Source organism: Alligator sinensis, unplaced genomic scaffold (genome assembly GCF_000455745.1).
Source record: "Alligator sinensis unplaced genomic scaffold, ASM45574v1 scaffold220_1, whole genome shotgun sequence".
NCBI classification, from domain to species: Eukaryota; Metazoa; Chordata; order Crocodylia; family Alligatoridae; genus Alligator; species Alligator sinensis.
Genome location: NW_005842136.1, coordinates 198,731 through 220,661, shown reverse-complemented (window position 1 = coordinate 220,661; position 21,931 = coordinate 198,731). Strand labels below are relative to the sequence as shown.

General features: G+C 42.2%; 1 protein-coding gene across 3 annotated transcripts in view; it reads right to left on the bottom strand.

Moving 5' to 3' along the window:
• CDYL (chromodomain Y like) overlaps positions 1-21,931 on the bottom strand; it is a 161,437-nt gene that overhangs the window by 70,464 nt on the left and 69,042 nt on the right. For all 3 annotated transcript variants that reach the window (XM_025205997.1, XM_025205998.1, XM_025205999.1), the window contains exon 2: positions 15,970-16,636. In XM_025205997.1, the coding sequence (XP_025061782.1) occupies positions 15,970-16,636 (667 nt within the window). The remainder of the gene's footprint in view (positions 1-15,969; positions 16,637-21,931) is intronic.

Genomic DNA, 21,931 nt, shown 5'->3' with positions numbered 1-21,931 from the left:
AATATATCTTAAGCATAGCAAGAGTTTGATGGTGCAGTCCTTGAAGAATTCTTTTTCCAGGTGGTTCATAAAAAGGTTGACGTACTGTGGGGCCATCCTAGTGCCCATAGGGGTGCCCATGGTCTGGAGGAAGTGTTGGTTATTGACAGTGAAATTATTGTGTGTGAGGATGAAGTGTATAAGGTCAGGAATATCTTTGGGTCTGTGCTCTGATAGGTACTCTGGTAGACTAGGTGGAATTTTTGTATGGCACAGCAGTCAGGTCCTGGTGAAGGGAAACTTGAGTCAAGCCTTTCAGATACAAACAGGGGTGAGGCAAGGGTGCCCTTTGTCATCTGAGATCTTCATATGCGCCATGGAACCTCTAGCACAGAGGATAAGGGGGAACAAAATAATCAATGGAGTTAATATTCCCAGAGGGGGGAGAAGGGAAGGCAAAGTGAAACGCTCACTGTATATGGATGACATTAACATGATGGTGCAAGATACAGTCTCGTTAGAGAGAATCCTGAAACATATGGAAGACTATGGGGAAGCCTCAGGGGCAAGAGTAAACAAAGCTAAGAGCAAGGTGCTGGGGATCGGAAATTGGGGAGATCTAGAGAAGTTTGGCACGAGGGGGGTTAAGAATCAGATACAAATCTTAGGGGTGGTTCTTGATATAGAAGGGAAAGGAACAAAAGCATAGGAAGAGATAGGGTTACAGGTTAGGAAAATTTTAGGGCTTTGGAGCAGAAGAGGTTTGTCATATGCAGGAAAGGTGAAGCTGGTGAAAGAGGTGTTGCTACTCATTGTGTTGTCTGTCAGTGCAGTATATCCTCCATCCTGAATTCAAAAAGGGAAAATCCAGAAGCTGATTGGTATGTCCTGGGGGTCTGAAACAAAACGAATTGTTGGGAAGGAATTATATAAGGGGTGAGAGTGCAGAGGGTGGGAACTACTGGACATAGTGTGCATAGATAAACGTCTCTGTTACAATTGTGATGAGGGAAGCATTGGAAGGAAGTGAGAAAGTGGGAAATTTTCGCAGATTTTGGGTGGGGAAATGGTTATGGAGGATGGGCCTATATGAGACAGGATAGAAGGGGCAGTAGACATGGAAACTGGATTTTCCCCTTTAAGGGCAAAAAAAAATGTGGGGAGCCACAAGTTTCCCCTTCCAAGCTGGCAGCTGCTTGGGGCTGGGGAAACCAGAGGGAGGGGAACTGGAGGCAGGGGATGCCATGTGCATGTGTACCCACATACATATGTGGCTAGCATACAGCCAGACAGGGTGGTGTGAGCAGCCCCAACATCTGAATACAGGTAAGCCTATGGAGGGGGAAGAGGGAAAGGGGAGGACCAGGACTTAGGGACTGTCTTGGGGGCTGTGTGGGGCATGTATGTGTGTGGCATGGGGGTATGGAAGGGATTGGGGTGGGGGAGAAGTGTGGGGCAGGTACCTGCCAGTGCTGGGGGAAGGTGTCCAGGCAATAGAGCTGCAGTGGGTTAGGGGAGGTCTGAAACAGTACTCAGAGCTGCCAGCGAGCCCATTTCTGTGCTGTTGTCAGCGGGGCCTGCCCAGAGGCATCTGCCCCTCCAGTAGGGGGAGGGGATGGCAAGGAGCTGCATGGCCAGGCTGGCAGTGCCAGTACCCATGCTCTCAGGGACAGGGGTGGGGCAGCCGGGAGATGCTGCCCAGTGTGGGGGGGGTGGACCCCTGGACAGGCTGCCTGGCACAGCATGGGAGCCCCAGCCCAAGGTGGGGGGTACCTCAGGCATTCCCCCCCATCCCTCACATGAGCTGCTGCCACTGCAACCACAGCTGCTGTGCTTTGGCCCAGGGGAAACAAGAGACTGCTTGGAGCTCCTCACCCTCCTCCTGCTGCCTGCAGTATGGTTCGGGCCAGAGCCATGCTCAACTTCATGTTGCTGCTGTGGAGCACAGCACTAGTCCTTCCAGCTGTGCCGCACTGCACCGTAGCCCCCATTCGTGGTACAGGGTAGCATATGGTGCCTCAGCTGCTACTTGTGCTTTGCCATAAGGTGTACTGCATGCATCTTAAGCTGGCGGCTGTCCCTGCATACCACTATCCTGTGAGTCCATGCAGGGCCAGATAGGGCAGGGCAGAGGGCAGCTGGGTGCCCCTTCCAGCAGGGCTGAGAAGGGGGCAGGAGGCCACAGGTCAGGAGTGAGAGCCCCAGTGGGGTTGGGGAGGGGCCGTGGTCTGGGAGTGAGGGGCACTGGCAGGGCCAGGGGGCTGTGGGTTGAGACCAGGGGGCACCAGCATGGCCAGGGGTAGGACTATGGGTCAGGAGTGCGAGGCACCAGGAGGGATGGGGTGTGGGCTGCAGGTTGCGATTGAGGAGCACCGACGGGAACAGATGGGGGGGCAGAGAACCATGGGTCAGGATTAAGGGGCACTGGCATATCAGGGCTACTCAAGGCCACAAAGCAATGGGGGAAGGAGCAAAAGAGAGGACAGGGGACACAGCTGCAGCTGGATCCATATCCTGGTGAGCTAAGGGGGCAGGGGGAGCTCTGATTTTCCAAAATAAAAACATCCAAAAATCAAATGCCAAAATATATAGGTATTTAAAATGTATTATAATGATTTGAGGCGCTGGTAGGCTTCCAAACGGCTTTAAAATTGTAAATATATCAATAAAACATTGTGTTCAACTGATCCCTCTATATATAGTGGCACTTCATTTTAATCATGGGGGGTGGGGAAAAATCAGATTTTGGGGATGTTTTAAAAAATACAAAATTTTCTGAGAGAAAACCAGGATTCCTAGTGATCACACTTGCCACAGACAGTAAGGCAAAAACAATGAAAAGGTTTTATTACAGAAGAGATAAAGCACACAGGCAAAAGTACCTATAGTTTGAGAGACAAACAAGAGGAAAAAAAAAAGAAAGGTAAAAAATACAAGATTTTGCCCTGCTTCTGTAATAAGATACACCCTTCGGAGTAATCCCTTGTAACCAGCAATTTCCCTGCAAATGTTTTTTTTTAGCTAATGTTCTGCCAGCTCACACATTCCCTCAGCTTGTCCTAGCAGAACTCTAGATGGATTTCCCAAGTTCAGGGGCATCAAATCTTACCAGCTCAGAGGTCAGGACCACAAAATGTCACTTCCTGATAGGGATGTGCAAAACGGGCAGTATTTGATTCGGATTTGGCCTGATTCTGGGGACAGTGATTTGATGATTTAGTTTACTGTCCTGGTTCAATTCGGCCGAACCTGAAGATTCTATTTTGATTCGGAGAATCAACAATTTGGCCATAAACACAGCCTTGTATGCTTTTTCTATGCACCTCTAGGTACCAGGCATGGCTTGTGAATGCTGAGATGGTGGGCCACTTGGAGCATCCCACAGGAGCGTGTGCACTTGGCAGTGGACCAGTCCACTTCCAGGTCCACTGCTGAGCACGCAGGGGACCCCCCCGGTGCCTCCCCCAGCTCAGCAATCAGCTGTGGGGGGGGCTGTAGGTACCAGGCATGGCTTGTGAATGCTGAGATGGTGGGCCACTTGGAGCATCCCACAGGAGCCTGTGCACTTGGAAGTGGACCGGAAGTACTTTTGGTCCACTTCCAGGTCTGCCACAGAATGCACAGGGGACCTGTCCCCCATGCGCTCTTGTGGGATGCCCCATTCTCTCCACCATCTCAGGGTTCACAAGCCACGCCTGGACCTTGAGGTACGTAGAAAAAACAAATAAAGCTGTGTCTATGGCCAAATCATTGAATTTCTCTGAATCGATTCAGAGAGATTAGTGGATCTCCTGATTTGATTCAGATTTGGAGATTCGGCCACCGAACTGGGGCGATCTCCTCCAAATTGAATCAGCGACCGAAGCTTCGCACACCCCTACTTCCTGAACCTCTCCCTGTTCTGCACATGAGTTGAGTTTTCCCTCTTCACCAGGTGGGATATGACTGAAGGTATATCTGTCCCCTGACGTCACTCCCCTTTGCAGACAAAAGCTTTTGGGTTACTTCACTTAGCCACTGTTTCACCCCAAACAAGGAACAAACATTACCTTCTTGGAATGAGAATGGCTACTATTTCTCAAACACCCACCCGTGATACCTTGCCTGATCTAAATGCATACCAACAGGATCTTCCTTGGGTATGCACTACATTTTTACTTCAAGCGTGTTCAAACTCTAGCCCTCAGGCCAAATCCAGCCAGCAGAGTTGTGGCATCCAGTCCATGGGGAACCCCCAGGTCAGGAAGTCTGGTGGCAGGGGAGCAGTGGCAATTAATATTGCCACCCGTTTCCCACTGCCAAATTCTTAAGTCCTGTGTGGCCAGATTGGGCCTGGAGCAGCTCCCTTCCTCCCCCACTCATGGCAAGAGTGAGGCCAAGTTGCCCCTCTAGAACAAATCTGGCCCCCTGGTTGGATCCAGCTCATTGATGGACCAGGCAACGTCCATCCAGTCCAAGGGACAAAAAGGTTGCTCTCCACTGTTTTACTTGTTTGCGTTCCAGTTACATCATACAATCACAAAAGTATTTTTTTTAAATCAAATACTAATGTGCACACACACACATAAAATGACAGAAGCTGAACATATCTTCAGCCTACCTACAAACAGAAACTGAACACCAAAACAATAAATCTAAGTCAGGAGAATATCCATTAGGCCTGTGCGAAGTGGCTAGTATTCGCTTTGGATTCAGGGGACAGTGATTTGATTCAATGATTCAAATCACTGTGCCGAATTGATTTGGCCAATTCCGATTTGGAGATTCAGCCACTGCCAAATCTCCAAATCAAACAGGCTCCATCCCCCGCCTGCTCTCTCAGCCCCATCAATGGCTGCCCCGCCTGGCACCAGGGTCCCGGCTCTTTAAAAAAAAGCCCAGCATTCACCGGCTGCTGCCAGGCAGAGGCAGCAATGCCCCCTGTCCCCCACTGCATTGGTGGGGGGGAGGGGCTCTGCCACAAGCCGGTGAGTGCAGAGCTTTAAATTTTTTTAAAGAACTGGGATTTGGGGCTGGGCGGGGCAGCCATTGATAGGCTGGGAGACCGGGTGGGTTTCAGAGGGGTGCTCAGAGGGGCTGGGGAAATAGGCAGGGGATGAGGCCTGGCGGAGCCGCCCTCGCTCCCGCCCCCTGTTTACCAGCACAGAGCCTGGGTCCAGCTCCCTGGGGCGGTGAGCAGGGTCTGCCCAAATCTCTGAAGCTCTCCAAATTGATTTGGATCTTTTTATTGGTCTCCTAATTCGATTTGGAGATTCGACCACTTAATCGGGCTGAATCTCTTCCAAACCAAATCAGCACCTGAAGCTTTGCACAGCCCTAATATTCACATATGCCACATGGTGAACTCCAAAGACAACTCTGTTTTGGGATGAACCCATGAGTGCTACACCTCTCAACTTCATCAGGATTCTCTTCTATCTGGGAATATCTTCCAGAGGAGGCGGCAAGGAAATTATCATTTTCCTGTTCCAACACAGAGAACAAATTCTCAGTAAACCTTGTTTTCTGCATGTTCTTGGATTTTGAGCGTTAAGATAACTGACTACAGTATAAAAAACTCCTAAGGAATAGTCTCTCTCACTGCATCTTTGTACTTAACAGGGAAACCTTGTTCCTGGTTATTAAGAAGGTTTGAGTGGGTAAAGGCCAGGGATTAGGCAGCTAATAGGGCAATTAGAAGAACCTGGAACTGGGAAAAGTGAGACAACAGCACCAGTCAGGTGGCCAGAAGAGGGCTGGGCTGAGGAATATAAACCCTGTCCCTGAGTAGGAGAGGGGCAGCCTGGCCCTGCATGTTGCAGGGTAAGGAGTTCCTATGTAAGGTGGCCACAGAAGGTGGACTGACCAGTGTCCAGGCAGTGTCAGAGAGCTGTGAAAAGGAAGCCAAGGGGAATGCCTAGGCTGCAGGGAAGTATTAACCCAGGGTTGGAAGGATTTTATTGTATAGCCATGAGACTGGTGTTTGTATTTTGGTTAGATCCACTGAAGGAATCAAGGTGTAGCTATAGGGGCTGAGGCAGCCACAGACAGGGGTGCTTTAGTGCATTCCCCTTGTAGTAAGCACCAAGGATCTCATACCTAAGGCGGAGGCTACCAAGGTACAGGTGGACCCCCAGAAAAGGGGGATTGCCACCAGGACAAAGCTGAACTGCAGAGACTGAGGTGTTAGAGAAACTGCAGGCCCAGGTGAAGGGTGTAGCCAAAGAGGAAAAAGGGGCCAAGGCTGTGACAGATGAGACCCTGACAAGTGCCTCAGAAACCAACAGGTTGTATCCCCTTAAAGGGGAAGTACTGTGAAAAAACAAAAAGGCTCCTATTGTGGCCAGTGAAGTGAGACAGAGCAGCCCCACAAAGTGACTACTGTTCCTCAAGGACCCCTCCCCATCAACAACAAGTAACATCTGAGCGATTGGAGGTAAAGTGGGGTTAGCAAGGAACTGGCAAGCAGGTGGACACCCTTGAGGGCCCTACAATAAGCTTTGAATCAGAATTTCTACTTTTTGTAGAACAGCAGAAAAACTTGGGTATCTGATGCATCTTTCTGACTTCAACCATGATTTCTTCTTCATTAAAAAAAAAAAGAAGAGGGGGTTAGAGAAAGAAGAGGATCCCTCTGGAGTTATTTTGTTGGTTGAAGATTTAGCTGTACCCTTATTCTTTGTATTAAACTGATCTACTCTAGAGAGCTATTGTTTTCATGAACAGAAATCACCCTGATACCAGCTGACCTGAGGTAACAGATTTTTATGTCAACTTAATAGCATTAACCTTCTTGTTAGGAGAATATTATAACATAATGCCAGTATCCTTACCAAGTATATACAACAACCAGCTTAAACCCTTAAGTACTATGGCAAACAAGTTTTTCTACATGGGAAACAGCCAGAAGCAAAAGCAAAGCTGATGGTTACTTGCAGGTGCAGAGCTGTAGGGACAGAGCACACATGGATATTAAAAGCCATTCATATTTTTGCAATGTACCTTTAAATAGTGGAGACTTCTCCTGTATTCTCCAAAACTCTTTGTAAAGTACTTTAATTACAACAACAGGAGAGGCACAGAAGAAAAACCTACCTTCCTATTGCTGCACTATTACCAAATTAGGCTCACTTTTGTATGTTGCTTGTTTGTGAGAACATAAAATTGAAGGAATCTAAGCACCTGCTGAAATTTGCTCTATGCTTCCTAAGCTTTTCCACTATTTATACAGATGTAACAATGTGATCTTTGAAACATTTTCTATTGCAAACTAAAGGCCATTAGTTTTCTGGTGAAAAGCTGATTTTCACTGAAAGCTTTTTAACTGTCAAGAAAAATGTGGATTCTTGGGGTCAGATCCACAGCTAATGCTCATCAATGAAATCAGCTGCATCACACCAGAAGAACAGCAAATTAAAGTCACACCCAGGCTTAGAGTTGGTGGCAGTATCTGGTCAACTGGGTTTTGCCACTGACTTCAGTGAGGTTGGGATTATACCCTCTGGACACCATCCACTCATTTCCCTTTCTCTTATGAAAATTTAGAATCTTTTTGCCTACTCCATTTAATTTATTTAAAAAACATAATTTATATTAATGCTTTAATCAAGGTCAGATAAAAACAGTAAAGTACCAGCAATGCATATGCCCTCATCTTCTTCAGGGTGTAGTAAAACAGGTCCGTCTTTAAACTTCAACCACCTACCTGCCTTCTCAGGTGCTACCTTCCAGGGATCTTTGTCTTAATCCCTCTTATTAAACATAATTAAGTCCATTGTTAAAGTAACATTTACTGTGGTTCCAAGTCAGCACACCCTTGACAAAGGTCCTCACAATAAAGTCCATTAGTCCTCAAAAAGCAAAGTAAAAATTGTTCACTTTATTGTAGATAAACTAATTCCTAAATGCACTGGTAGCAAGAATACTCTTGCATTCTCTATTATGTTTGAAAAATTTATGCAATGTAAAACAACAACAATTTTATCTAAAAAGATTTAATTAAAATGAAGGCCTGAACTACTTAATATTTACTGAGGTCTCACTTAGGGGGAAGCCAAGTTGAGGCCCTTGTGCTGAACAAATATATATAAAAATGGTAGGTGCCCAAAGTATTTATAAGTATTCATGTATCTACTGAAAGAAAAAAGGTTCCAACCAGACCAGAGTCCATGTACATATATTCAGTTTCTATGGGAGAATAACTGGTTTTCCCCAACAGAAACCAAAAGTATGCAGATGGTTCATGCTTTTTCTCCAAGAGCAAAAATGGCTACTCCAGGAAAAAAAACTAACCCAATCTACAGCAAGGTAGAAATCACTCCTGAAGACCAGGAGGAATGGAGCCAGGAGAAAAACTTTCAGAGACCAGGATCTCCCAGTCTGGAGAAGATGCAGGGGAGGGCAGGTGTTCCCAACCCTCCTGTAGACAGGGAGGGAAGGGGAAGACAGCTGCCAGCTTCTCCCCATTTGCTTTTCACTCTGGAGTCCATGGTGTCAAAAGAATGCAGAAAGCTGTGTTACTTCCTCTGCTTGGATTGCTGGGCCCTGGAAGCTGAACTGCTTGCTTCTTTCACCAGAGTCCCTTGAATAAGCAGCAGGCAGGGGCTGCTTTGTTCCACTGCTCCAGCCGCCCCCTCCAGGAACAGGACGACTAGAATATCTCATGCCTTCCCCAGTCTGGCATCACCCTAGTGTCTGGAAGATGCAAGGAGCAGTAGAGGTGGCTGCAGACTGAACAGCTGTACTGTTCCCTCTCCTGGAATCTTTTCTAGCATTGGACATTTTTCACCACTAAGATTGAACATTTTCCACACCCACACACACTTCCCAAGTGAATGAATCACTAATCAGATAAAACACAATGTGCACTTTGGACTGAAGATGTGACTTTCAACCAAGAAATTCAAAATAATTTTAAAACATTACAGTTCACAACATAACAATCAGGTGGGGAAGATACAAGTAGGAAGAGAATAAAGGAACAATTGAATACAACTATGAAAGCAATGAAAGTTTTTTTTTTTCTCCCAGAGTCTCCTCAGAATGAAAACAAGGTGTAAAAAGCTTTTAGGAGCTATAACGTTTTTGAAAAACTAAGTGAATATATGCATGAATCAACTGTACATACATCCACATGGAATGAGTATATATAGATATGAATTATGGAAACTATATTTAATGACTGAATTCATTATCATCTCAATATAAATTCTAATAAGAAAACCTGAAATAAAACAAAACATTCTAGAAACTATAGTGCAGAATACACTGCTTGTCTTATTAAAGAATGAAACAACATCCCCAACCAGTACATTTCCGGTCACCTCCAAAGCCAATAGGAGTCTTTTCAATGACTTCGAAGGACTTTTCAGTCAGGCATCCAGTGAACAAGAAAGTCTTGAACACTGACTGCCTTCTCAGATTCATCTCTGTGGCTGTAGCTTGGACCAACTGCTTAAGTACAGTATTTATGTAATCTAATATGCATATATTATATGTCTTTATAGAGATATTCTCTCATTTTATATTTTTGAAGTATTTTCCTTCAATTAAAGGAGGAAATTGAGCTACGAATGACTTATTTATAACAATATTATACCATCCAGAGTTTGTCTGAACTACATATATGAAATGCTTGCAAGATAACTTTGTCATACTTTCTCAAATTTTATTAACCTGTGTGCACACTATTTACTTTTCAAAGCCCAAATACAGATTCTGCTTTAATGCAAGCTATTTAAAGCACTTAAGGTAGTGTAGGTTTTCCTCTACGAACTTTACTACACATAGAACCCATACTGAAACAGCAGTAACTCAAAATATCAAATTTGGTTACTGAAACAGACATTTAAATTTCACATCACTTAAAAAATCCAACCCATTCTGCATAGCGTGAGACAAAATTAAGAGATACATTTTTCCAAGATGTTGAGCTTTGACGGCTGTGGCATCTCCAGTAACTGGAACAAGTGTAATTTGTATTAACTAAGCATTTCCAAAAGAGGATGTACCCATGGTGCAAATGGTTTTGGAAAAATGTGGCAAAATAAAAACAACCTCGGAAAAGGGAAGCTGGGCCTGGAAGTAAGCAGCAGAAACCTTGACTTCAAACCTCAGACTTTGGGAGGACTTGCAGGCTAAAGCATAAGTGCAGCTGGGAGATGAGCTGCTTACGGTAGATATGATTTGATCTTGTACGTAAACTCAATCCGGTGCCTAACTATTGGTACAGACATGCCCAGAACATCTGGGGATAATTAAATATTTCATACACATTTAGAGACCATATTAGTTTGAAAGGCTTTTAAAATGATAGCTGGGAACACACTAGGAGACTGCTAGGCTGTTTTGCCTATCTGGAATATAGCACTGCCTCACTAAAAAATTCCTGCTTTCCCACAAGGCTATGCAAGACTGGTTATTTAATCTGCATGAGAAACCTTTAATATCAGTAGGCCTAAGAAATACTGAAGATTACTTTTGAACTGTCAATTACAGCAAGCGGCTTTTGACTGTTATTGTGTATTTTGACACCACTGATTGAAGGAGGGTGATGAAATGTGTATGGAAAAAGAAAAAGTAATTATTTGAAAAAAGCAAAGAATGCACTTTATTGTTGATGTAGCCAATGTTACTTAAGCTCAAAGAAAAGTTATCTAATGACTGATTTTGTGTCTTGGGATTTCATTAAGATCATGTCAGTTCCTGCTAAACAGATTCAAGAAATGTTTTTAAAAAAATGACACTGATCCTTTTTTGACACCTCCCAAAATAATAAAGAATCTGAAAAGGGGAAATTCATATTGACCGGTTTGATTCTTCTTTAGCTAGCTCTTGAATGTTTATATAAAGTCAATGTTATTACCTAATGTAAAATTAACTGAATAATGTCTAAATGGTTTTTTCCCAGGATGACAGGGATTTTCTGCATATAGAAGTATTTCTACCTTGTCAAGAACTTTTTCTTATTATTTTTTTTAGAAGCTAAATAAGCTAAACATGTAACGTAGAATTACTGTCGTCACTGGAATAGTGACACAATTTAATAGTTTTTGTATAACACAAATTATGGGGGAAGGGAAGGGCAGTTCTTGATTTTCAAGTCAGCAGCTACATATTTCGTGCTTAAACCAATACATTTAACTACACAGCATCTCTCCAGAAACAGGCTTACCATGATATGTACTTACTTATGCTTTGGTGTGGATAAAGCTTAAATTAATGTATGCTACTTTGACTTCCAATTTTCCCCACAAAACAATAAGTGTATGAATGTTATTAAAGCTAGCATTAAAGACATTTTGTTGCTAATGAAATCTTGCTGGAAATAAGATGGTGGGATCTCTCAAAAGCCATTGGTACTGAAGAATTAAAAAACAAACAAACCACCGGACTTTAAAAACCATTTCTGTTGGACACTATTTGAAATATACAGTACTCAACCTTCAGGGGAATGGCAAGCATGTGAAGCCCCTAATGACGTTAATTTTGATTTATGAAAGCTTATGGTCTCTCACTCTAATCTATAAAGATGCATATCTACCATGCCTTCTGACTGACTTCAGATTAACACAGCTAACTACCTCAATCACAAGAAGTAACAGACTTGCACAGCATTAAAAATGACCCTCAAATGTTTCTGCACATGCTTCTCAAGCCAAGGCCAGGAAGAAGCAAACCATACAATCCCTGAATGCTTTTAGGTTCATTTTATCCAACTGTATGCAAGAAAACCAGTTTTAATCTGTATTACAAATTAACTTGTACTATTCTGTGACAGGACCAACCCTGAAATTATAAACCTAAAAAGCTTGCTATTCGTGAATAGAGGTAGCTAGCTGTGTTAGTCTGAAGTCAGGCAGAAAGCATGGCAGAGTGATACCTTAGATACTAACTAGTTCAGAGAGGCGTGAGCTTTTGTAGGTGACAGCCTACTTTGTTAGATTCTGTGAATGGCATTCATGAAATCTGACAACATAGGCTATCACCTACAAAAGCTTATACCTTTCTGAATTGGTTAGTTTCTAAGGTACCGCACCCTGCCCCGACTTTGGCCCAATAATTTTGCTGTGGGGTTGTTCAAAAAGACTCTGGTTCCCAGGTTTCTGGCTGTGTATATGGAAAAATGGTCTTACAACAAAGTGCAGACTTGCTGCCTTTACCACAAACTGACATTCAAAGTCTGCATTTGACAGAATTTTTTAATCTCCATCTTAATGGCTAGAAAAGACCTAAAGCTGAAATTGCGGAAAACTGTGATCTTTCTACATTCTGAAGAGTATTTTTTAACCAACCATTCCTCACAAGTGTCCATCTATGTTACAGGAACAAACCTGGGTTAATTTGCATCTAAAATACTTTCAGCAATCATTAAAACCTTACCTCATAGTGGTGCGACTGCCATTTTGAAATACTCCAACTGTTAATGCGGGCCTCAAGGGACAAGATAATTGACAGGATCTGTTCAGTCATGTGTATGGCAAATACCAGTTACACAACAGGCAGGATGGATGGCTCTAGGGAGCAGCGGAAAACAGAGCAGACCAGCTGGTCTGCTGGCTGCCTGGAAACAAGAGTCTAGTGGAAATTGAAGAAATGTGCTTTATCAATGATTTCCTTGTTTTCACTGCTCTGAGAGTGAACCACAAAACCACACAGGTAAGCATTACCCTTCTGCAATGTGACCACTGTTATGGGGTTGTAGCAGGCCACTGAGGTATTTGAACCCTCCTTAACAGTACCCATCCATTATGCTCAGCCAGAGGACATGCTTAATCCTATAAACCAAACTCACTGGGGAATGCACTGGAACAAGCACAACTTCTGCTGTTCACCACTTTTAGGAGTGACGGCTGGACATTTGCCCAGGCCTCTCAGCCCTTCTGTAAATTCCAGTCCATCAGTTTTGACCACTTCCAACTCTTTTGCCCAACTCTGGGTCCATTTTGCCAACTTTTAGCCCTCATTTTGTCCCAATCTCTGTTGCCTGTCATTCTTACTCTCACTGCAGAAGATCTCTGGTTGGAAATCTTATTATTTGACTTTCTCCACTATAACATTCTTTCAGTTCTGCCTTTTTCCTAGCTAAGTAACTCCTCCTGCCTTCCTTGGTGAAACTGGAGGAGACACAGCAATTTTAAATAAAACATTCAATCACCTTGGAGATAAAATTAAGAAAAGACATGACAGAAGAGTACCCCATTCTTGAATGGTCTCCCTCCCAGGCTGCCTGTTCTACTGCACTTCTTGCATCTCAAAATGGCATTTTTTCATGCCCAGTTCACCTCCTCCATTCCTTCAAGCAGACTGTTCAGCATTTCATGAAGTCTTTTCTGATATTTAGCTCAGTCTGTGTCTGCTTTCCTCAGACCTGAGGAAGGGCACATGTCCAACAGCTCTCCCAATTATACAGCTGGCCCAATAAAAGTTATCACAAAAAAATGCGTGCTTCTCAGACATTTCTTGGACCCTCATGGCTACAACACCATTCCAACCCTACTCCTCTGACAAACAGTTTCGGTTTGATGGATTTGTCTTTTCTGACAAAAAGATTGATGAAAGATTCCAGACCAGCTCCAATAATAAGTCTGTTTTAAAACACTGTTGTATCCATCTGTAGGATTTTTGTTGGTCCTATATATTTTCCCCTGTGAAGAGAGATAAAGGAGATAGACGTCATGCACTGCCATGATCATGAGAGTCATGAGGTGGCTTTGTGCCGACATGGTAGTGTATTGGTTTTCTGGCTAGATGTCTTAAAAAGGCCGAACCAGAGGACAGCAGTTGAGGAAATGAGATAAGCAAACTTACAACTAAGCAAATCTGACATGCCCTCTTTCCTCCACAAAAAAAAGAGTCCTTGATTTCCTTTCCTCGCAATTCCATTAATTTATCTCCCCATTTATACTTACAGTGCTGTACTGTCCCCCTCATGTGGCCTATGCTATCACTTCTGAGATCTGAATGCTAGACACTTTTGCCATTTGTAGGCAGTGATTTTGCCTTACTGGGATCTTTGTTGATCCTGCTTCTTGCTCTGAAAGCTAGAAGGTGACCACGCTGAAGATAGGACACTGTCCTCTGAAGATAGGACACTGTCCTCTGTCTGCAGATACCAACAATGCACACACTTTAGCCTCACACAGCATCTTTCACAAAGCCCCCAGACATCAGTTCTATACACTGGCATATCCTGACTTTTTCTCCAGCTCCTATTTGTGTCCTGTGAGGTTTATGTTCCTCCTCTGTCCATGCCCAAGAAAAGATATTCCTGGCACCAATAGTGCATTACCATGGTTACCTAGCTCATCTGCAGTATAATGGCTGATCTGTGACCTGACATTGGAGATCCCAGAGTGGGTTCCTCATTGCCCATCTCCTTCCAACCTCTCTTGCTGTGTCCAGGTTTTCTGAAAATTTTAATAAAATCAAGGCACCAGGCACTGACAGCTGCAGAGACCTCACACACTCTTTGTGCCCATATGCTGTGCCTGTAACTGCACTTTTTGGTAACCCTGATCTGGATTTCAAACATTTTTGTCTCCTGCCCATATTCTGACTTCCACATTCTGTTTGGAGATGCACTTTTACTCTTTTGAAATTTGAGTCCTAAAAATACAGTCGTAAGAATATGATTGTACACAATGGTATGAACATGTTTATAATTGTGTGGTATGTTTGCCTTGCTAAGAAATCAAAGATCTTCAGGAGCAAAACAGTGAACAGGGAAGATTTAAACAGAGGGCTCAGTTCCAAAAATAGAAGCAGCTTTTTTTGGTAGTACAATTTTGCAAAACTAATTGAGATATTAGAAGAAGTTTGGCCTTATATCTAAATGAAGTCTTAAATATAAAATGAGATATACAAACAAATATTGATAAACTATAAAAAGAAAAGGTAAGACTGAATTCAGTCCAGAAAGCAAGCATTTTCATCTGCTCAATTGACTCAAATTTGCATAGGCACAAAACACAAGAATATAATTCTCCTGGGTTCATTCCAAATAACAGTTAGGCAAAATAGAATGTAAACCACAGTAAAGAATCCCTATTAAAATCATGTGTCTATTCCCATCATTTATATTCCTAACATTCAAGACAAATGTGAGTCTTTAACCTATTTAGAAAAAATTAAAGCAATTCAAAAGCAATGATATAATCTTTGGGAATGGTACACTGAATGTTAAGTCAAACACAGATGCATCTTATGCTGATTCTGAAACCACAAATTGTCAATGGATCTCAGCAAAAAAAGTACAGGCAGTCCTGGACTTACAACGTTTCACACTTACAATGTTTATAAATTGACACCCTGTTTCAGCTTTCTGACATCAGTTTCAACTTTACAACACTTGATCTGACGCCAAGCCATGCCAGCGAACAAGTTTGCTGCGTCACCCATCTCCCTGTAGAACATCTGTTCAAACTTCCTTGGACACTTTCTTTAAGAAAGCAGACAAGACTCCAGAAATACCTGCAGCCATGACTCCTGAGAAGACTCCAGCCAAGAACCCTTCAAAAAGTCCAACCAAGAGCCCTTCAAAATGTCCAGCAAAGTCTCCTCAAAGAAGTCCCAAATCAATATGATTGCTAATTACAGTATAAATACATTAATGTAGCTATATTACTCATCTATAATTGATTGAGTACAAAATTCTGGGTTATTTTTGGTGAAAATAGGGTATCGGGCCTTGGTTCAGGAACCAATCCCCCATTTATAACATTGTTTCCTACGGGCAAATTGGTTTCGACTTAAGACGTGGTTTTCAGGAACCCATTGTGTCATAAATCTGAGGACTGCCTGTAAAAGCTGGAAAAGTTCTAAAAGGCTTTTTCAGTCATAGCTATTTAAAAATAAAGGAGTTGTGAAAATCTTTAGATTTGGTTTAATATGGGTAAAACAGGTCTGCTGAATGAATAATTGTTTGCATGTGAATTAAAAAAAAAGAAAAAAAAAACAGAGCGAGCCCAACTTAACAGATAATCTATGTAGACAGTTAACTTCTAAACTTACCTTTTCCATTTATTGTTAATGCTGATGCAATTGTGGCTGTTACTGGCACTGGTAGCTGTGGCACTAATGGATGTATCCTTGGCCGGCTCCCCATCCTAGCACGCTCTGCACCAGGTCCTAATAAAGCTCCCACTGGTTTTTCTGCTGCTACTTCTGGTGCTACAGAGTCTTCTTGATCCTGTTCTATGTGGTCCAATTTATCAGGGCTGTCGTTCTGAAAGCCATCAACTGCCGTCCTGCTCTTAATGGGACTTTTGGGCACAAGGATTTTGATACCTGATTTTGCAAGGTCCATATTTTTCCTGCCAGAAAGAGATGGTGAATTGTTTTTCCGAAACTTCTGTGTGGCAGTGAACAATTGATTATTTTTTGACTCATGGTCTTTACCAATCACTAAAGATTTAGGAGATGTCTTTGAAAAAGAACTATTGGTAGACCTAGATATTTGTTTTCTGGCATTATTAGGAGAGGTCCTATTTGTCCGGGTTAATGTGCTTTCCTTTTGCTTTTCGTTGTGGCGTCTATTAAATTCATGTATATATTCCTCACAATTTACAAGGTGCTGTTCTGGTTCCCAGGTGTCATCTTCGCTGTCGTATCCTTTCCATCGTACTAAATATTCCGTTTTTCCCTTCTTGTTTTTTCTCTTGTCAACAATTTTCTCTACCTGTTGAAAGGAAAATAAAAAGTTACGCATGGCTGGGTATGTAAAGAGCAAAAAACATACAGAAAACAACTACACAGGAAACACTTTTATAGGAAAGTAAATTAAAAAGACTGTTACAATTCAACAGTGTGGTTGTGCTCTTACATTTATGACCAGTAATACAGTTTACTACATTTCATAACACTACTTCCAAATGATCACGGAATACCAAAAATATCCTCCAACAAATATTTTGAGAATATAATCTCATTCTAATGCACCTCAGTTGACAATATGGGCAAAATCCCAGGCCCAGTGAAATTTTGATACTAACCTGAATGATTTTAATCCTTCAAATGAATAAATAATATGTACATGCTATACACCTTGCAGATTTTTTTATATTATTTGGAGATCAAACATATGGCCCATGGAGCTGTATCATCTGGCATGAGAGGCTCCCAGAGAGGCCATGAATTTTTAGGGTGGGATGCATTCTGATCCAGCCAATGAGGAGAGCCCCAGTCATATTCTGGCCTGTGGGGCCAGGTGAGTTTGACATCCTTGGTTCAAGTATTATTTAGCATGGAACAGGTGAATTTTTGGCTTGTGGTGAACTATTCCTAAATTTACCAAGGGTAATATTGTGGTGAGGAGTCTATATGAAAGCAGTAGATGGGAAGCAAGGTTGGGTGGCACAGTGGTCCACTCCTAGAGCAGAGGAAGGAGACCAGGAGGGGTGGAGTCATTTGCGGGGGGTGGAGAGAGGGGAAACTGAGGAGGGCAGGGGAAGGTGCTTTATTATACTTTCTTAGTTTAATATTTTATTCTGTTTTTGTCTTGTACTGTAAGCTGCCCTGTATGTCATCTTTTTTATGTCGTCTTTTTGAAAAGAGCAGCATATAAATCTAATAAATGAATTAGCAAACAAACTCAGAAACACAGCTGTGCTTTTAGCGAAGGTAAAGAACTGCAAATTAGGAGGGCTGGGCCTGATCCTGGCCGGAGCCAAACTTTTTGTGTATTCTTGAGCACATCACTGTGCTCGTTATCTGCAAAACTGGGAATTTAGGGATCTTATTTTTAGAGGAAGTGCAAGAACTGCTCAAAGATCATCAGCCTCTTCGTTCCACTTACTCCTGAACTTCAGATGATCCCCACTAATGTTCCCCACCACCCCATTTCAACCTTGAAGCTGCTGGTGCTCTCCTCCCCCTTTCCATATTCTCCCCATTCTAGAAAGTCTCTTCTTTTACACCTCCAGCTCCTAAACCTGATACTGTGGCTATCATAAGCAAGGCGATGCCATGCAGCAAACAGCAGCATTTATCTAGAGGTCTGCCAATTGCCTAATGCACGGCAGGGCTGTTAAGCACGGTGTAAAAGGACAGAAGGCATAGTATAAGAGTGAGTATTATGAGTGAAACTGTACTTCCAGAATCAACACATCTGGTTAAAAATCTCCAAGTTCTGAAATCATATATTTAAAATGGCATGTTACTATAGCATATTTGGACTGCGAATGCTTTTTAATAATTAAAATACGTTTCATTTGAATTACATTAATTTTTTAGCTGCATCAGCTGTAAATATGAATGTACCAAATCTCTGTGGTAGAGCCCAGGAAGTCTGCTTTAGTATCCAATCATTAGGATTCTATGTAACTACATAAATTTAAAGCTAGGACAACCTTTTTATCAGAGCCCCCTTTACAAATATTGCTTTATCATTCAAGAACACAGTCCTATTATTTCAAAACATGTATACAAGTTATGCAAAAAAAAATTTTAAAAAATCAGTTGCCAAAATATTTAACTGGTGTCATTGTCCAAGAATAATTGAAATTTTTAAAAGATATTATGCCCAATTAGATTACTGTTTATATACTTATTGGACTGATGAAAAATAGGTATATATAACAGATGAAACAAAGCCACTTGCATTTCCTAAAAATATCATGTGAAAAACATCTTAATAAAAATGCTGATTCAAAGAAAGAGAATAAAAGTTTACCATAGAGATGCAAAAAAGAATAAATCAACAAAAACTTAAGACTAGACTGTAAAGCACTTGTCAGTTTAAAAGAAAAATGTTAAATTAAACCCTAGAAAAGAAAAGGAGAGCCAAATATTAAGGAGATGTTCTTTTAAAGAACTAAGGTAATTTTCCTCCTGCAATAGGAAGGCATCTCATAGAATAAAGACCAACCCACAAACAATAAACAGAAAAATCAAATGATCTGTAGAATAGGCATGATAAAAGTATATAGATAACTTCACCATATTTAACTATATGCTTCAACACTATATATTTGTTACAAAAAGACCCAATCTGCTTTAACCCTGTGTGGACAAAGACCATCTTCCTTTTCACATAATAAAGATGCTTAGTTCACCCTGGCCACAAGTGCAACTGCACAGTCGTTACTGTGCAGTTGCACTGACGGACGGCTTTTTTGTGGTGCTGACTGCGCAATAGCCCAAGACTAATGTGCAGTAGCGCTGTGTCACACTTTCTGCCACACGAAGCCTGCACAGTCAGTGTCTCATGTTGAAGTGGCCCGAGGGTGTACCTTATTTCTCTAGATTTACACCACAAACTTAGTAATAATTATTGTGGGATAAATTGCAGAAATGTGATAAATTGCATTAGTTGTGCACTTTCTGGATCACCTCAATTTCATTCTATTAATCCGATTCTCTTAGGACCACTCTGAAAATTGCAAACATCTCAGCAACTTTAAGATGGCTGCCATTTTCTTTTAAACTACAGCCACAAAATATTTTTCTTATCCCCTAAAATGTAGAAAATTCTTATGCTACCTCAATTCATACTAAACAGTGAAACAAGGATCATTTATCCTTACCTACTGGCATGTTTAAGGTCCAGTATTTTGTTCAAAAATCTGGATCAGAAACTGGTATCGTCTCTTAAAAATCCTTCCCTTTTCAACGGTACAAGGAAGGAGCCTGGAACCTACAATATGCAAAGCCAGGCTTGCAGATGTGGGACTTCGGTGGCAGGGAGAAAAGGCAGCTGGGTCCTACAGCCTGCCTCTCTCTCACCTAAGGTAAGTCATTCTGGCCCACAGCCTATAAAGGTTGTTGAGCATTGGTATAAGGCATTTATTTCCATTCTTAATATTACACATTAACAATAACATTATGACATGCAATATCAGAAATATAGCTCTAGCCAAGATATCTTAAGTGACCAATTTAAAGTCCCGAGAAATAAACAATAAAGTTAAAATAATAAAAAATACAGAAGAAAAAACAGTGATGAATGAAATGGAATATGGGAAGATACAGACCCTTGTTGCGCTATGAAAGGACCCATAAACTTCAACAAAGAATCAGATGGCCTTATTGACAAAAATATCCCTGCCTCAAATAGCCTGATATGGGCTCAGATTGGACATGAGGTAGATGAAACAGAGAGAATGTATGGGTGGATAGGGGAGGAAGTAGTAACAAAAACAGCAGCCAGGCCTGCCTGGGTGGAAGGGAGGGACGGCAGCCCCTGACAGATTTTTCCAGCCTGGAAGGGACTGCCTGCCCCCAGTTCCCCAGCAAACCCCACATGGGGTCTGGCGCAGGAAGGGAGTTTAAATCCTCTTCCCCAGCTCAGTGCACTACCCTGGGCCAGGACATGACCATGCCCCCTGATCTCCACTCAAGCAGGAAGCGGAGTGCAGGGGTGGTGGGGACAACAGCTTGGGAGGGATTCCCCCTCACAGCAAACCCCAGCTGATAGCCTGACAGCTCCAGGGGAAGAGCCAGGTCTACCTGATGCTTTGGGACCCGGGCTGGGGTCTCATGTGGGCCAGAGTGGGGGATTTAAAGTGCCCTCCCCTTCACCTCAGCATGCTAGCCCCTCCACTCAAGCAGGGAAGGGGGCAATCCCTTGGAGCTTCAGTCCCTTCTCTTTGGGAGTGGTTGGCAGGCTGGGAGGCATGCTTTAGTGCCCCCCAGCTTCTGGCCTGAGCCACTGCAGGCATGTAGCTGCATTTCCTGAATCAAAAGTGAATGTCTATCTACTTGCTTCTCAATTTAATCTCTGTAGCACAAACTAACCTGCAAACACTGAACTGATTCAGTCTTGGTCTTTTTGACTAGGACAGGCTATATTTCCTGAGACATCTATAAACACAGTTAGACCACAATGTACATACTTCAACATTTAAATTACAGAAAGGCCCCTAGAGATTACAGTAAACATATAGTGTTCTTTGATAAAATATCCCAACATGGAATGGACACACTAAACTAAGTCATCACAAGCATGTAGCTAAGAATGTAATAGGTGATAAAACAGAATATTCAAAATTAACTGAAAAACTCATGATTCAGTTTTCCAATCCAACTACGATCCCAGTTTAAAAGTTGCCTCTGCTTTTAGCTTAGACTAAGTTAATATAGAAAACAACGCTGGAAGACCTATTGGGTTTCACAATCTCTTTCTCGTTATTAAAATGCCTTGGTTCCTGTCACTGAAACCCCCTGGGTTAAAGTAAAGAGGAACAAAGAACTTATTCCAGAATAAGTGTGCATGCATGGATTAATAAGGAACCATTACCATGTGGGTAATTAGTAAAAAGTCATGCCATAAAAGTGCATCTGACCAGCTGACTGCGCCTCCACACTACATATTAAATCCATAAGAGAAACCAGTGTTAAACTTCTAATAGTGATATGCAGACCTGAACGCAGTACAATGCACTTTACATTCAGGAAATGCAGTAACTGCTTACAAACCAGTGAACAGCTGCAACCAGTGAACTTACTGAACTGAAACTAAAACAAGGAAATGTAGGTGGGCACAGCACTCACTCACACTGGAACTTCATCAGGATGTCAGCAAAATGAGACCCTACTTCTGTAAAAGTTGCCCCAATCTATTTAAATGAACAGAAGTAATCAGGACTTTATCAGAAAAGACAGCATCTTTTTTGCATATTGCTTTACACCATGCTGGGCCCCTGGTTCAGTACTGGCTCTGAGAGAAGAGTCCTACAAACAATCACAATCGCTACTCCATGCAAGAAACTAGTGTTTCTCAGAGGTCACCATGCAAGTACTGAACTGGTTCAGTTCCACCTGTGATATCTGGTGAAATCACAGCTTGACAGATACATACACAACATTCATATTTTAAAAAGCAAAGACAAAAACAAACCAAACTTACCCTTGCTTCTCAAGGTACTTTGCCATGAATATTGGCAGGTGGCATGAGCAGATAAAAAAAGTGAAGAAAAAAAAACAAACCCTTGTTACAATATATTTTAATGTACTCAAAAACTACTTTAAAAACATT